This window comes from Salmo salar, chromosome ssa26 (genome assembly GCF_905237065.1).
Source record: "Salmo salar chromosome ssa26, Ssal_v3.1, whole genome shotgun sequence".
In the NCBI taxonomy this organism is placed as follows: Eukaryota; Metazoa; Chordata; class Actinopteri; order Salmoniformes; family Salmonidae; genus Salmo; species Salmo salar.
The window spans coordinates 49,511,180-49,528,679 of record NC_059467.1 but is presented as its reverse complement, the minus strand read 5'-3'; the positions used below and the strand labels follow the sequence as shown (position 1 = coordinate 49,528,679).

Sequence of the window (17,500 nt, the reverse complement as noted above, 5' to 3'; positions counted from 1 at the left end):
GACCTCCCTCTAGATAACTGTATCAGTGGTCCTATCTGGTGACCTCCCTCTAGATAACTGTATCAGTGGTCCTATCTGGTGACCTCCCTCTCGATAACTGTATCAGTGGTCCTATCTGGTGACCTCCCTCTAGATAACTGTATCAGTGGTCCTATCTGGTGACCTCCCTCTAGATAACTGTATCAGTGGTCCTATCTGGTGACCTCCCTCTAGATAACTGTATCAGTGGTCCTATCTGGTGACCTCCCTCTAGATAACTGTACCAGTGGTCCTATCTGGTGACCTCCCTCTAGATAACTGTATCAGTGGTCCTATCTGGTGACCTCCCTCTAGATAACTGTATCAGTGGTCCTATCTGGTGACCTCCCTCTAGATAACTGTATCAGTGGTCCTATCTGGTGACCTCCCTCTAGATAACTGTATCAGTGGTCCTATCTGGTGACCTCCCTCTAGATAACTGTATCAGTGGTCCTATCTGGTGACCTCCCTCTCGATAACTGTATCAGTGGTCCTATCTGGTGACCTCCCTCTAGATAACTGTATCAGTGGTCCTATCTGGTGACCTCCCTCTAGATAACTGTATCAGTGGTCCTATCTGGTGACCTCCCTCTAGATAACTGTATCAGTGGTCCTATCTGGTGACCTCCCTCTAGATAACTGTACCAGTGGTCCTATCTGGTGACCTCCCTCTAGATAACTGTATCAGTGGTCCTATCTGGTGACCTCCCTCTAGATAACTGTACCAGTGGTCCTATCTGGTGACCTCCCTCTAGATAACTGTACCAGTGGTTCTATCTGGTGACCTCCCTCTAGATAACTGTATCAGTGGTCCTATCTGATTTTATTTTTATTCTGATCTGTTTCATTTATTTGCTGACAGTGATGGCCTGTATTGTGTTTGTATGTGCCTTTAGATAACGGCATCAGCTGGCTGTTAGAGGAGGCCCTCTCGGGTAACGAGGAGCAGAAACCATTTGACTGTACTCTGAGAGCAGATATCAGCATCCTAGTAGAGCTGGCCCTGGGTTCCACTAAAGAACCCACCAACGGTCTCTGGAGCAACATGCAGGACTACGCCACCAGCAAAGGTACAAGAGGATGAACTATAATACATTACAGAAATGGTGGGGATTGTATCTGGATGAACTATAATACATTATAGAAATGGTGTGGATTGTATCTGGATGAACTATAATACATTACAGAAATTGTGGGTATTGTATCTGGATGAACTATAATACATTACTGAAATGGTGTGGATTGTATAACAATAGTAGAATCGTTCACAAGTAGTGGACGCACCAGTTACTTCCAGATGCAAGGTTCAAAAACGTCATGAATGAATGCTCCCACAGTTTGAGTGATGCCCGCTCTCTGTTGAATGCTCCCACAGTTTGAGTGATGCTCGCTCTCTGTTGAATTCTCCCACAGTTTATTGAGTGATGCCCGCTCTCTGTTAAATGCTCCCACAGTTTGAGTGATGCCCGCTCTCTGTTGAATGCTCCCACAGTTTGAGTGATGCTCGCTCTCTGTTGAATGCTCCCACAGTTTATTGAGTGATGCCAGCTCTCTGTTGAATGCTCCCACAGTTTATTGAGTGATGCCAGCTCTCTGTTGAATGCTCCCACAGTTTATTGAGTGATGCCCGCTCTCTGTTGAATGCTCCCACAGTTTATTGAGTGATGCCTGCTCTCTGTTAAATTCTCCCACAGTTTATTGAGTGATGCCCGCTCTCTGTTGAATGCTCCCACAGTTTATTGAGTGATGCCCGCTCTCTGTTGAATGCTCCCACAGTTTATTGAGTGATGCTCGCGCTCTGTTGAATGCTCTCACAGTTTATTGAGTGATGCTCGCTCTCTGTTGAATGCTCTCACAGTTTATTGAGTGATGCTCGCTCTCTGTTGAATGCTCCCACAGTTTATTGAGTGATGCCTGCTCTCTGTTGAATTCTCCCACAGTTTAATCAGTCTATTCAGTTTTTCAGTTCATTCAGTGTAATGGAGAATCAGCATCCATCTTTGTTTCATGACGGTGTAGTGTAGAATAACCAGAGTATTATTCCTGCTGTAATATGTAGTAATATCCATGTATGTGTCTTGTGTTCCAGACTGGGACAATGCCTCTCTTTGTAATGAGACCTTATTGGACACAGTGTCCAGGTTTGTCCTGGCTGCTCTACTGAAGCACACCGGCCTGCTGGGCCAAGCCTGTGGAGAGGGCAGGTAATGCTCCTGCACACCCATCATGGTTCTGCCTTCCCAATGGCACCCTATTCCCTATATAGTGCACTACTTTAGACAAGGGTCAGTAGGACTCAGGCACCCTATTCCCTATATAGTGCACTACTTTAGACCAGGGTCAGTAGGACTCTGGCACCCTATTCCCTATATAGTGCACTACTTTAGACCAGGGTCAGTAGGACTCTGGCACCCTATTCCCTATATAGTGCACTACTTTAGACCAGGGTCAGTAGGACTCTGGCACCCTATTCCCTATATAGTGCACTACTTTAGACCAGGGTCAGTAGGACTCTGGCACCCTATATGGTGCCATTTGACACATACTTATTCTGGAGAGTGTTGGTCTTTGCTGCTGCACATGCATTGTCTATTTGATGTGGCACGCTTGGTTCACCAGTCAGTGTGTCTGTGTATGTGTTTCCACCAGGTACCAGCCCTGTAAGACGCTGGCTGAGGTGTACCGTAGTGTCTACAAGGTCAGGAACCGCCTGCTAGCCTGCAAGAACATGGACGTCATCCAGACACGCTCGTCTTCCCGGGAGAGGAGGGTAAGGGACCTGGCTCTTCTTCAGTAACTGGTCCGCTGGTCCATACAACATCCTCAGGGTCTACTGCCTTATTCCAAATCAACCCTTAACCCCCTACATCCTAGAAACACTTCAGTAACTGGTCCGCTGGTCCATACAACATCCTCAGGGTCTACTGCCTTATTCCAAATCAACCCTTAACCCCCTACATCCTAGAAACACTTCAGTAACTGGTCCGCTGGTCCATACAACATCCTCAGGGTCTACTGCCTTATTCCAAATCAACCCTTAACCCCCTACATCCTAGAAACACTTCAGTAACTGGTCCGCTGGTCCATACAACATCCTCAGGGTCTACTGCCTTATTCCAAATCAACCCTTAACCCCCTACATCCTAGAAACACTTCAGTAACTGGTCCGCTGGTCCATACAACATCCTCAGGGTCTACTGCCTTATTCCAAATCAACCCTTAACCCCCTACATCCTAGAAACACTTCAGTAACTGGTCCGCTGGTCCATACAACATCCTCAGGGTCTACTGCCTTATTCCAAATCAACCCTTAACCCCCTACATCCTAGAAACACTTCAGTAACTGGTCCGCTGGTCCATACAACATCCTCAGGGTCTACTGCCTTATTCCAAATCAACCCTTAACCCCCTACATCCTAGAAACACTTCAGTAACTGGTCCGCTGGTCCATACAACATCCTCAGGGTCTACTGCCTTATTCCAAATCAACCCTTAACCCCCTACATCCTAGAAACACTTCAGTAACTGGTCCGCTGGTCCATACAACATCCTCAGGGTCTACTGCCTTATTCCAAATCAACCCTTAACCCCCTACATCCTAGAAACACTTCAGTAACTGGTCCGCTGGTCCATACAACATCCTCAGGGTCTACTGCCTTATTCCAAATCAACCCTTAACCCCCTACATCCTAGAAACACTTCAGTAACTGGTCCGCTGGTCCATACAACATCCTCAGGGTCTACTGCCTTATTCCAAATCAACCCTTAACCCCCTACATCCTAGAAACACTTCAGTAACTGGTCCGCTGGTCCATACAACATCCTCAGGGTCTACTGCCTTATTCCAAATCAACCCTTAACCCCCTACATCCTAGAAACACTTCAGTAACTGGTCCGCTGGTCCATACAACATCCTCAGGGTCTACTGCCTTATTCCAAATCAACCCTTAACCCCCTACATCCTAGAAACACTTCAGTAACTGGTCCGCTGGTCCATACAACATCCTCAGGGTCTACTGCCTTATTCCAAATCAACCCTTAACCCCCTACATCCTAGAAACACTTCAGTAACTGGTCCGCTGGTCCATACAACATCCTCAGGGTCTACTGCCTTATTCCAAATCAACCCTTAACCCCCTACATCCTAGAAACACTTCAGTAACTGGTCCGCTGGTCCATACAACATCCTCAGGGTCTACTGCCTTATTCCAAATCAACCCTTAACCCCCTACATCCTAGAAACACTTCAGTAACTGGTCCGCTGGTCCATACAACATCCTCAGGGTCTACTGCCTTATTCCAAATCAACCCTTAACCCCCTACATCCTAGAAACACTTCAGTAACTGGTCCGCTGGTCCATACAACATCCTCAGGGTCTACTGCCTTATTCCAAATCAACCCTTAACCCCCTACATCCTAGAAACACTTCAGTAACTGGTCCGCTGGTCCATACAACATCCTCAGGGTCTACTGCCTTATTCCAAATCAACCCTTAACCCCCTACATCCTAGAAACACTTCAGTAACTGGTCCGCTGGTCCATACAACATCCTCAGGGTCTACTGCCTTATTCCAAATCAACCCTTAACCCCCTACATCCTAGAAACACTTCAGTAACTGGTCCGCTGGTCCATACAACATCCTCAGGGTCTACTGCCTTATTCCAAATCAACCCTTAACCCCCTACATCCTAGAAACACTTCAGTAACTGGTCCGCTGGTCCATACAACATCCTCAGGGTCTACTGCCTTATTCCAAATCAACCCTTAACCCCCTACATCCTAGAAACACTTCAGTAACTGGTCCGCTGGTCCATACAACATCCTCAGGGTCTACTGCCTTATTCCAAATCAACCCTTAACCCCCTACATCCTAGAAACACTTCAGTAACTGGTCCGCTGGTCCATACAACATCCTCAGGGTCTACTGCCTTATTCCAAATCAACCCTTAACCCCCTACATCCTAGAAACACTTCAGTAACTGGTCCGCTGGTCCATACAACATCCTCAGGGTCTACTGCCTTATTCCAAATCAACCCTTAACCCCCTACATCCTAGAAACACTTCAGTAACTGGTCCGCTGGTCCATACAACATCCTCAGGGTCTACTGCCTTATTCCAAATCAACCCTTAACCCCCTACATCCTAGAAACACTTCAGTAACTGGTCCGCTGGTCCATACAACATCCTCAGGGTCTACTGCCTTATTCCAAATCAACCCTTAACCCCCTACATCCTAGAAACACTTCAGTAACTGGTCCGCTGGTCCATACAACATCCTCAGGGTCTACTGCCTTATTCCAAATCAACCCTTAACCCCCTACATCCTAGAAACACTTCAGTAACTGGTCCGCTGGTCCATACAACATCCTCAGGGTCTACTGCCTTATTCCAAATCAACCCTTAACCCCCTACATCCTAGAAACACTTCAGTAACTGGTCCGCTGGTCCATACAACATCCTCAGGGTCTACTGCCTTATTCCAAATCAACCCTTAACCCCCTACATCCTAGAAACACTTCAGTAACTGGTCCGCTGGTCCATACAACATCCTCAGGGTCTACTGCCTTATTCCAAATCAACCCTTAACCCCCTACATCCTAGAAACACTTCAGTAACTGGTCCGCTGGTCCATACAACATCCTCAGGGTCTACTGCCTTATTCCAAATCAACCCTTAACCCCCTACATCCTAGAAACACTTCAGTAACTGGTCCGCTGGTCCATACAACATCCTCAGGGTCTACTGCCTTATTCCAAATCAACCCTCAAACTAACGCGCATCATTTTTGGGCCGTGGTATCGTTGAGGTTTTGTTTCGGTATCGTGATACTAAACCTGAAATTCTGGTATCGTGACAACACTTTTAACGGGTGTTCGGTGTTGTGCCCGATCAGATTTCAGACAATCAGGACTCGCTGGAGATGGACCCCCAGGAGCACTCGTTCACGAGGACCATCGACGAGGAGGCGGAGCTAGAAGAGAGGACGGACCGCGAAAGGGAGGATGTGCATCAGGAGCAGGATGAGGAAGAGGATGAGAGAGAGCACGAAGTCATGACCGCTGGGAGTGAGTAGTTCACTTCACTGCATGGACACAACACTCTTACTGAATGTACTCCTACCAAGACACACACTGAATAGACTGTGACTGAACACACTGCTACCTAGCAGACTCATCTTCCTCTTCCTCGTCCTCCTCGTCCTCCCTGAATTCACTTGGACTGAATATGTTGAAAACACTGAAGAGCACATGCAGGGAGTGAATGCATGGGAGAGGGAGAAGATGGTTGCTAGTTTTGATGTTACTGTGACCTTTGGTCCATATAGAGTCTAAAGCATGGTCAGTTAACTGAGCCGACCAAGGTCCTGGGTAATGTGACAGTACAAACTAACCACAATCAGACTTTGGTCTCTGTTGCACATCGGGGTTGTATTTCTAGTGACAGGATGTGGATGTGATATCAGTGTAGACTAAAGGTTATTACTACAAACTACAGTTAACGGCTTCAGTAACTGCTGAAAACACACATTCAGCGTGGAGTTGGCCTGCAGTGTGTACCAGTTTGGCGGGTTTTGACCTCGTTGCTGCTTGCCACTGTTATTTACATCTGTCTCTGTAACTCTGGCTACGACAAGGAGAACAGTTGGGACCCTCCTCCTGGCCCTTGGATAAGTTCAGTGCCAATAATATTTGATTTGATGTTTGTAAAAATGTAAAGGGAATTTGCTCCAAAACAAATCTGTGATGACTTGTATTCACGGTTCAAATTGCACCTAGCTCTTCTCCTGACCTCTGACCCTACGGTGCTACCAGTTCAAACCCAATAGCTGTAATCAATAGTAGGGCTATGGCTCCACCTAGCCGACCAATGGGCACCCACAGGTACAGGGATAGGACAAGGGGACCTAATTATACAGCCTTGACTGAGTCGTACTGTAGTCCGGCAGGACTAGCATGGCCTAGAGCTTCATTAACCTACATCACGGCGTTGTTTGACGAGCAGCTTCCTTTAACCCGGCGCCCTGTGTGATGTCTCTCTGTGTCTGTCTGTCGCACGGCACAGAAATCTTTCAATGTTTCCTCTCAGCACGGGAGGCGGCGAGGAGCAGAGAAAGGGAGAGGGCCAGCAGCAGCGCCGGGGGAGGCCTGACCTCAGGAGGAACCAGAGGAGGAGGAGTTGGGGGAGGTAAGGGGAGGTGGAGGAGGAGATGGAGGAGATGGAGGAGGGGGTGGTGGAGGGGGTAGAGGAGGGGGGAGGTAAGGGAAGGGAAGGAGGAGGTGGAGGAGGAGATGGAGGAGGTGGAGGAGGAGTTGGGGGAGGTAAGAGGAGATGGAGGGGGTGGAGGGGGTAGAGGAGGGGGAGGTAAGGTTAGGAGGTGGAGGAGGGGGAGGTTATTTTCAGTATAATATAATATGTAGCTATGAGGAGGTGGGAAGGTTATTTTCAGTATAATATAATATGTAGCTATGAGGAGGAGGGTAGGTTATTTTCAGTATAATATAATATGTAGCTATGAGGAGGTGGGAAGGTTATTTTCAGTATAATATAATATGTAGCTATGAGGAGGAGGGAAGGTTATTTTCAGTATAATATAATATGTAGCTATGAGGAGGAGGGAAGGTTATTTTCAGTATAATATAATATGTAGCTATGAGGAGGAGGGAAGGTTATTTTCAGTATAATATAATATGTAGCTATGAGGAGGAGGGGGAGGTTATTTTCAGTATAATATAATATGTAGCTATGAGGAGGAGGGAAGGTTATTTTCAGTATAATATAATATGTAGCTATGAGGAGGAGGGGAAGGTTATTTTCAGTATAATATAATATGTAGCTATGAGGAGGAGGGAAGGTTATTTTCAGTATAATATAATATGTAGCTATGAGGAGGAGGGAAGGTTATTTTCAGTGTAATATAATATGTAGCTATGAGGAGGAGGGAAGGTTATTTTCAGTATAATATAATATGTAGCTATGAGGAGGAGGGAAGGTTATTTTCAGTATAATATAATATGTAGCTATGAGGAGGGGGAGGTTATTTTCAGTATAATATAATATGTAGCTATGAGGAGGAGGGAAGGTTATTTTCAGTATAATATAATATGTAGCTATGAGGAGGAGGGAAGGTTATTTTCAGTATAATATAATATGTAGCTATGAGGAGGAGGGAAGGTTATTTTCAGTATAATATAATATGTAGCTATGAGGAGGTGGGGAAGGTTATTTTCAGTATAATATAATATGTAGCTATGAGGAGGTGGGAAGGTTATTTTCAGTATAATATAATATGTAGCTATGAGGAGGTGGGGAAGGTTATTTTCAGTATAATATAATATGTAGCTATGAGGAGGTGGGGAAGGTTATTTTCAGTATAATATAATATGTAGCTATGAGGAGGTGGGAAGGTTATTTTCAGTATAATATAATATGTAGCTATGAGGAGGAGGGTAGGTTATTTTCAGTATAATATAATATGTAGCTATGAGGAGGTGGGAAGGTTATTTTCAGTATAATATAATATGTAGCTATGAGGAGGAGGGAAGGTTATTTTCAGTATAATATAATATGTAGCTATGAGGAGGAGGGAAGGTTATTTTCAGTATAATATAATATGTAGCTATGAGGAGGAGGGAAGGTTATTTTCAGTATAATATAATATGTAGCTATGAGGAGGAGGGAAGGTTATTTTCAGTATAATATAATATGTAGCTATGAGGAGGAGGGAAGGTTATTTTCAGTATAATATGTAGCTATGAGGAGGAGGGAAGGTTATTTTCAGTATAATATAATATGTAGCTATGAGGAGGAGGGAAGGTTATTTTCAGTATAATATAATATGTAGCTATGAGGAGGAGGGAAGGTTATTTTCAGTATAATATAATATGTAGCTATGAGGAGGAGGGAAGGTTATTTTCAGTATAATATAATATGTAGCTATGAGGAGGAGGGAAGGTTATTTTCAGTATAATATAATATGTAGCTATGAGGAGGTGGGAAGGTTATTTTCAGTATAATATAATATGTAGCTATGAGGAGGAGGGAAGGTTATTTTCAGTATAATATAATATGTAGCTATGAGGAGGAGGGAAGGTTATTTTCAGTATAATATAATATGTAGCTATGAGGAGGTGGGAAGGTTATTTTCAGTATAATATAATATGTAGCTATGAGGAGGAGGGGAAGGTTATTTTCAGTATAATATAATATGTAGCTATGAGGAGGAGGGAAGGTTATTTTCAGTATAATATAATATGTAGCTATGAGGAGGTGGGAAGGTTATTTTCAGTATAATATAATATGTAGCTATGAGGAGGAGGGTAGGTTATTTTCAGTATAATATAATATGTAGCTATGAGGAGGTGGGAAGGTTATTTTCAGTATAATATAATATGTAGCTATGAGGAGGAGGGAAGGTTATTTTCAGTATAATATAATATGTAGCTATGAGGAGGAGGGAAGGTTATTTTCAGTATAATATAATATGTAGCTATGAGGAGGAGGGAAGGTTATTTTCAGTATAATATAATATGTAGCTATGAGGAGGTGGGAAGGTTATTTTCAGTATAATATAATATGTAGCTATGAGGAGGAGGGAAGGTTATTTTCAGTATAATATAATATGTAGCTATGAGGAGGTGGGAAGGTTATTTTCAGTATAATATAATATGTAGCTATGAGGAGGTGGGAAGGTTATTTTCAGTGTAATATAATATGTAGCTATGAGGAGGAGGGAAGGTTATTTTCAGTATAATATAATATGTAGCTATGAGGAGGTGGGAAGGTTATTTTCAGTATAATATAATATGTAGCTATGAGGAGGGGGAGGTTATTTTCAGTATAATATAATATGTAGCTATGAGGAGGAGGGAAGGTTATTTTCAGTATAATATAATATGTAGCTATGAGGAGGAGGGAAGGTTATTTTCAGTATAATATAATATGTAGCTATGAGGAGGAGGGAAGGTTATTTTCAGTATAATATAATATGTAGCTATGAGGAGGAGGGTAGGTTATTTTCAGTATAATATAATATGTAGCTATGAGGAGGAGGGAAGGTTATTTTCAGTATAATATAATATGTAGCTATGAGGAGGGGGAGGTTATTTTCAGTATAATATAATATGTAGCTATGAGGAGGTGGGGAAGGTTATTTTCAGTATAATATAATATGTAGCTATGAGGAGGTGGGGAAGGTTATTTTCAGTATAATATAATATGTAGCTATGAGGAGGAGGGAAGGTTATTTTCAGTATAATATAATATGTAGCTATGAGGAGGAGGGAAGGTTATTTTCAGTATAATATAATATGTAGCTATGAGGAGGAGGGAAGGTTATTTTCAGTATAATATAATATGTAGCTATGAGGAGGAGGGAAGGTTATTTTCAGTATAATATAATATGTAGCTATGAGGAGGTGGGAAGGTTATTTTCAGTATAATATAATATGTAGCTATGAGGAGGAGGGAAGGTTATTTTCAGTATAATATAATATGTAGCTATGAGGAGGAGGGAAGGTTATTTTCAGTATAATATAATATGTAGCTATGAGGAGGTGGGAAGGTTATTTTCAGTATAATATAATATGTAGCTATGAGGAGGAGGGAAGGTTATTTTCAGTATAATATAATATGTAGCTATGAGGAGGTGGGAAGGTTATTTTCAGTATAATATAATATGTAGCTATGAGGAGGAGAGAAGGTTATTTTCAGTATAATATAATATGATATAATTTAACATGTAGCTGCCATTTAGCAGATACTTTTATCCAAAGTGACTTGTAGTTTTTGTTTGCTGTTATTTTGTTTAACGTATGATTGCTTATTGTAAAAGGCCTTTGGTTTAGGTTTTATAAAAGCACTTTAATATATCTATGTATTATTGATTTACAGATGCTCACTACAGACCACTCTAAATATTCAACGTTCTTCAGACTGATGGTTTTGTCCAGCTGAAGCAAGCACACCATTTCTCCTCAGTGAAATCACCCTTTCTATATTAATAATGTGTTATTGTTATTAGGGGAGGAGGAGGCCACGACATCCCAGGAGGAGCAGCACAGGAGAGACAGCTGTCCAGGGCTTCCTGAGGGACAGGACCTGTACACAGCCGCCTGTAACTCAGTGGTCCACCGCTGTGCTCTGCTGCTGCTGGGGGTCAGCCCTGTACTGGGGGAACTGGGGAAACAGCAGCTCGAGGGACACGGAACCTTCCAGTCAGCCGGACTGGGACAGCAGGACGGGACGGGCTTCATGACCAGGTCAGACAACACAACTTCTATGACTGTATGGTCTGGTCTGTGTAGTACTGACTGTCTGGTCTGTGTAGTACTGACTGTCTGGTCTGTGTGGTACTGACTGTGGTCTGTGTGGTACTGTCTGTGTAGTACTGACTGTGGTCTGTGTAGTACTGACTGTGGTCTTTGTAGTACTGACTGTGGTCTGTGTAGTACTGATTGTGGTCTGTGTAGTACTGATTGTGGTCTGTGTAGTACTGACTGTGGTCTGTGTAGTACTGACTGTGGTCTGTGTAGTACTGACTGTGGTCTGTGTAGTACTGACTGTGGTCTGTGTGGTACTGACTGTGGTCTGTGTAGTACTGACTGTCTGGTCTGTGTAGTACTGACTGTGGTCTGTGTAGTACTGACTGTATGGTCTGTGTAGTACTGACTGTGGTCTGTGTGGTACTGACTGTGGTCTGTGTAGTACTGACTGTGGTCTGTGTAGTACTGACTGTGGTCTGTGTAGTACTGACTGTGGTCTGTGTAGTACTGACTGTATGGTCTGTGTGGTACAGACTGTCTGGTCTGTGTGGTACTGACTGTGGTCTGTGTGGTACTGACTGTCTGGTCTGTGTGGTACTGACTGTCTGGTCTGTGTGGTACTGACTGTCTGGTCTGTGTAGTACTGACTGTCTGGTCTGTGTAGTACTGACTGTCTGGTCTGTGTAGTACTGACTGTGGTCTGTGTGGTACTGACTGTGGTCTGTGTGGTACTGACTGGTCTGTGTGGTACTGACTGTGGTCTGTGTAGTACTGACTGTATGGTCTGTGTGGTACTGACTGTATGGTCTGTGTAGTACTGACTGTATGGTCTGTGTAGTACTGACTGTGGTCTGTTTGGTACTGACTGTGGTCTGTGTAGTACTGACTGTCTGGTCTGTGTGGTACTGACTGTGGTCTGTGTAGTACTGACTGTGGTCTGTGTAGTACTGACTGTGGTCTGTGTAGTACTGTCTGTGGTCTGTGTGGTACTGACTGTGGTCTGTGTGGTACTGACTGTGGTCTGTGTGGTACTGACTGTGGTCTGTGTAGTACTGACTGTGGTCTGTGTAGTACTGACTGTGGTCTGTTTGGTACTGACTGTCTGGTCTGTGTGGTACTGACTGTCTGGTCTGTGTGGTACTGACTGTGGTCTGTGTGGTACTGACTGTGGTCTGTGTGGTACTGACTGTGGTCTGTGTAGTACTGACTGTATGGTCTGTGTGGTACTGACTGTATGGTCTGTGTAGTACTGACTGTCTGGTCTGTGTGGTACTGACTGTGGTCTGTGTAGTACTGACTGTGGTCTGTGTAGTACTGACTGTGGTCTGTGTAGTACTGACTGTGGTCTGTGTAGTACTGACTGTGGTCTGTGTAGTACTGACTGTGGTCTGTGTAGTACTGACTGTGGTCTGTGTAGTACTGTCTGTGGTCTGTGTGGTACTGACTGTGGTCTGTGTGGTACTGACTGTGGTCTGTGTGGTACTGACTGTGGTCTGTGTAGTACTGACTGTGGTCTGTGTGGTACTGACTGTGGTCTGTGTGGTACTGACTGTGGTCTGTGTGGTACTGACTGTCTGGTCTGTGTGGTACTGACTGTCTGGTCTGTGTGGTACTGACTGTGGTCTGTGTAGTACTGACTGTGGTCTGTGTGGTACTGACTGTGGTCTGTGTGGTACTGACTGTGGTCTGTGTGGTACTGACTGTCTGGTCTGTGTAGTACTGACTGTGGTCTGTGTGGTACTGACTGGTCTGTGTAGTACTGACTGTGGTCTGTGTGGTACTGACTGTCTGGTTTGTGTGGTACTGACTGTCTGGTCTGTGTGGTACTGACTGTGGTCTGTGTAGTACTGACTGTGGTCTGTGTAGTACTGACTGTGGTCTGTGTGGTACTGACTGTGGTCTGTGGTACTGACTGTCTGGTCTGTGTAGTACTGACTGTGGTCTGTGTGGTACTGACTGGTCTGTGTAGTACTGACTGTGGTCTGTGTAGTACTGACTGTCTGGTCTGTGTGGTACTGACTGTCTGTTCTGTGTGGTACTGACTGTGGTCTGTGTGGTACTGACTGTCTGGTCTGTGTAGTACTGACTGTGGTCTGTGTAGTACTGACTGTGGTCTGTGTGGTACTGACTGTGGTCTGTGTAGTACTGACTGTGGTCTGTGTAGTACTGACTGTCTGGTCTGTGTAGTACTGACTGTGGTCTGTGTAGTACTGACTGTCTGGTCTGTGTAGTACTGACTGTGGTCTGTGTAATACTGACTGTCTGGTCTGTGTAGTACTGACTGACTGTGGTCTGTGTGGTACTGACTGTGGTCTGTGTGGTACTGACTGTGGTCTGTGTGGTACTGACTGTGGTCCTTGTGGTACTGACTGTCTGGTCTGTGTAGTACTGACTGTCTGGTCTGTGTAGTACTGACTGTCTGGTCTGTGTAGTACTGACTGACTGTGGTCTGTGTAGTACTGACTGTGGTCTGTGTAGTACTGACTGTGGTCTGTGTGGTACTGACTGTGGTCTGTGTAGTACTGACTGTGGTCTGTGTAGTACTGACTGTGGTCTGTGTAGTACTGACTGTGGTCTGTGTAGTACTGACTGTGGTCTGTGTAGTACTGACTGTGATCTGTGTAGTACTGACTGTCTGGTCTGTGTAGTACTGACTGTCTGGTCTGTGTAGTACTGACTGTCTGGTCTGTGTAGTACTGACTGTCTGGTCTGTGTAGTACTGACTGTCTGGTCTGTGTAGTACTGACTGTGATCTGTGTAGTACTGACTGTCTGGTCTGTGTAGTACTGACTGTCTGGTCTGTGTAGTACTGACTGTCTGGTCTGTGTAGTACTGACTGTCTGGTCTGTGTAGTACTGACTGTGGTCTGTGTAGTACTGACTGTCTGGTCTGTGTAGTACTGACTGTCTGGTCTGTGTAGTACTGACTGTGGTCTGTGTAGTACTGACTGTCTGGTCTGTGTAGTACTGACTGTGGTCTGTGTAGTACTGACTTTATGGTCTGTGTGGTACTGACTGTCTGGTCTGTGTAGTACTGACTGTCTGGTCTGTGTAGTACTGACTGTGGTCCTTGTAGTACTGACTGTGGTCCTTGTAGTACTGACTGTCTGGTCTGTGTGGTACTGACTGTCTGGTCTGTGTAGTACTGACTGTGGTCTGTGTAGTACTGACTGTATGGTCTGTGTAGTACTGACTGTATGGTCTGTGTAGTACTGACTGTATGGTCTGTGTAGTACTGACTGTGGTCTGTGTAGTACTGACTGTGGTCTGTGTGGTACTGACTGTGGTCTGTGTGGTACTGACTGTGGTCTGTGTGGTACTGACTGTGGTCTGTGTGGTACTGACTGTGGTCTGTGTGGTACTGACTGTGGTCTGTGTAGTACTGACTGTGGTCTGTGTAATACTGACTGTCTGGTCTGTGTAGTACTGACTGACTGTGGTCTGTGTGGTACTGACTGTGGTCTGTGTGGTACTGACTGTGGTCTGTGTGGTACTGACTGTGGTCTGTGTGGTACTGACTGTGGTCCTTGTGGTACTGACTGTCTGGTCTGTGTAGTACTGACTGTCTGGTCTGTGTAGTACTGTCTGACTGTGGTCTGTGTAGTACTGACTGTGGTCTGTGTAGTACTGACTGTGGTCTGTGTGGTACTGACTGTGGTCTGTGTAGTACTGACTGTCTGGTCTGTGTAGTACTGACTGTCTGGTCTGTGTAGTACTGACTGTGGTCTGTGTAGTACTGACTGTGGTCTGTGTAGTACTGACTGTGATCTGTGTAGTACTGACTGTCTGGTCTGTGTAGTACTGACTGTCTGGTCTGTGTAGTACTGACTGTCTGGTCTGTGTAGTACTGACTGTCTGGTCTGTGTAGTACTGACTGTCTGGTCTGTGTAGTACTGACTGTGGTCTGTGTAGTACTGACTGTGATCTGTGTAGTACTGACTGTCTGGTCTGTGTAGTACTGACTGTCTGGTCTGTGTAGTACTGACTGTCTGGTCTGTGTAGTACTGACTGTCTGGTCTGTGTAGTACTGACTGTCTGGTCTGTGTAGTACTGACTGTGGTCTGTGTAGTACTGACTGTCTGGTCTGTGTAGTACTGACTGTCTGGTCTGTGTAGTACTGACTGTGGTCTGTGTAGTACTGACTGTCTGGTCTGTGTAGTACTGACTGTGGTCTGTGTAGTACTGACTTTATGGTCTGTGTGGTACTGACTGTCTGGTCTGTGTAGTACTGACTGTCTGGTCTGTGTAGTACTGACTGTCTGGTCTGTGTAGTACTGACTGTGGTCCTTGTAGTACTGACTGTGGTCTGTGTTGTACTGACTGTCTGGTCTGTGTAGTACTGACTGTCTGGTCTGTGTAGTACTGACTGTGGTCTGTGTAGTACTGACTGTATGGTCTGTGTAGTACTGACTGTATGGTCTGTGTAGTACTGACTGTATGGTCTGTGTAGTACTGACTGTGGTCTGTGTAGTACTGACTGTGGTCTGTGTGGTACTGACTGTGGTCTGTGTGGTACTGACTGTGGTCTGTGTAGTACTGACTGTGGTCTGTGTAGTACTGACTGTGGTCTGTGTAGTACTGACTGTGGTCTGTGTAGTACTGACTGTGGTCTGTGTGGTACTGACTGTCTGGTCTGTGTAGTACTGACTGTGGTCTGTGTAGTACTGACTGTGGTCTGTGTAGTACTGACCGTCTGGTCTGTGTAGTACTGACCGTCTGGTCTGTGTAGTACTGACTGTGGTTTGTGTAGTACTGACTGTGGTCCTTGTAGTACTGACTGTGGTCTGTGTGGTACTGACTGTCTGGTCTGTGTAGTACTGTCTGTGGTCTGTGTAGTACTGACTGTGGTCTGTGTAGTACTGACTGTATGGTCTGTGTAGTACTGACTGTATGGTCTGTGTAGTACTGACTGGTCTGTGTAGTACTGATTGTGGTCTATGTAGTACTGACTGTAGTACTGACTGTTGTCTGTGTAGTACTGACTGTGGTCTGTGTAGTACTGACTGTAGTACTGACTGTGGTCTGTGTCCTCTGCTATGTAGGAGTGAGAGTCTCAGTACAGAGAGCTGTTCGGTCCAGTCCAGCTCCAACTATAGGCTGATGAAGTCCAGGAGCGAATCAAATCTCTCCCTGTCTGATGAGGAGGGATGCTCTGTGGTCAGTCACAATACAGGGCCTCGTTCTGTCTGCCTACCTTTCTCTGTCTGTCTGTCTTCTCTCTCTCTCTCTGTATCTCTCTCTCTCTCTATCTCTCTCTCTCTCTCTCTCTCTCTCTCTCTCTCTGTATCTCTCTCTCTCTCTCTCTCTCTCTCTCTCTCTCTCTCTCTCTCTCTCTGTATCTCTCTCTCTCTATCTCTCTGTATCTCTCTCTCTGTATCTCTCTCTCTCTCTCTATCTCTCTCTCTCTTTCTCTCTCTCTACTCTCTCTCTCTCTCTCTCTCTCTCTCTCTGTATCTCTCTCTCTCTCTCGCTTTCTTTCTCTCTTTCTCTCGTTTCTCTCTTTCTCTCTCTCTCTCGCTCTCTCTTCATGTCTAATTTCTCTCTCTCATCACTCTCTCTTTCTCTCGCTCTGTCTCCCCCTCTCTCTGTGTCTCTGTCTCCCCCTCTCTCTCTGTGTCTCTGTCTCCCCCCTCTCTCTCTGTGTCTCTGTCTCCCCCTCTCTCTCTCTCTGTGTCTCTGTCTCCCCCTCTCTCTCTCTCTGTGTCTCTGTCTCCCCCCTCTCTCTCTCGCTGTGTCTCTGTCTCCCCTCTCTCTCTCGCTGTGTCTCTGTCTCCCCCTCTCTCTCTGTGTGTGTCTGTCTCTCCCCTCTCTCTGTGTCTCTCTGTCTCTCCCCCTCTCCCCCTCTCTCTCTGTGTGTCTCTCTGTCTCCCCCCTCTCTCTCTGTGTCTCTCTGTCTCCCCCTCTCTCCCCTCTCTCTGTGTGTCTCTCTGTCTCCCCCCTCTCTCTCTGTGTCTCTGTGTCTCTCTGTCTCCCCCTCTCTCCCCTCTCTCTGTGTGTCTCTCTGTCTCCCCCCTCTCTCTCTGTGTCTCTCTGTCTCTCCCCCTCTCCCCCTCTCTCTCTGTGTGTCTCTCTGTCTCCCCCCCTCTCTCTCTGTGTCTCTCTGTCTCCCCCTCTCTCCCCTCTCTCTGTGTGTCTCTCTGTCTCCCCCCCTCTCTCTGTGTCTCTCTGTCTCTCCCCCTCTCCCCCCCTCTCTCTGTGTGTCTCTCTGTCTCCCCCCCC

The 17,500-nt window shown here is 45.5% G+C and overlaps 1 protein-coding gene across 16 annotated transcripts in view; it reads left to right on the top strand.

The window, feature by feature from the left end:
- The window catches only part of LOC106595038 (probable E3 ubiquitin-protein ligase HERC1), a 290,635-nt gene that overhangs the window by 117,155 nt on the left and 155,980 nt on the right, over nucleotides 1-17,500 (top strand). For 15 of the 16 annotated variants that reach the window (XM_045708500.1, XM_045708507.1, XM_045708509.1 and 12 more), the window contains exons 20-26: nucleotides 915-1,088; nucleotides 2,108-2,222; nucleotides 2,668-2,788; nucleotides 5,915-6,086; nucleotides 7,084-7,206; nucleotides 11,042-11,279; nucleotides 16,324-16,438. In XM_045708500.1, the coding sequence (XP_045564456.1) occupies nucleotides 915-1,088; nucleotides 2,108-2,222; nucleotides 2,668-2,788; nucleotides 5,915-6,086; nucleotides 7,084-7,206; nucleotides 11,042-11,279; nucleotides 16,324-16,438 (1,058 nt within the window). The remainder of the gene's footprint in view (nucleotides 1-914; nucleotides 1,089-2,107; nucleotides 2,223-2,667; nucleotides 2,789-5,914; nucleotides 6,087-7,083; nucleotides 7,207-11,041; nucleotides 11,280-16,323; nucleotides 16,439-17,500) is intronic. The other variant, XM_045708508.1, reaches the window with a different exon arrangement.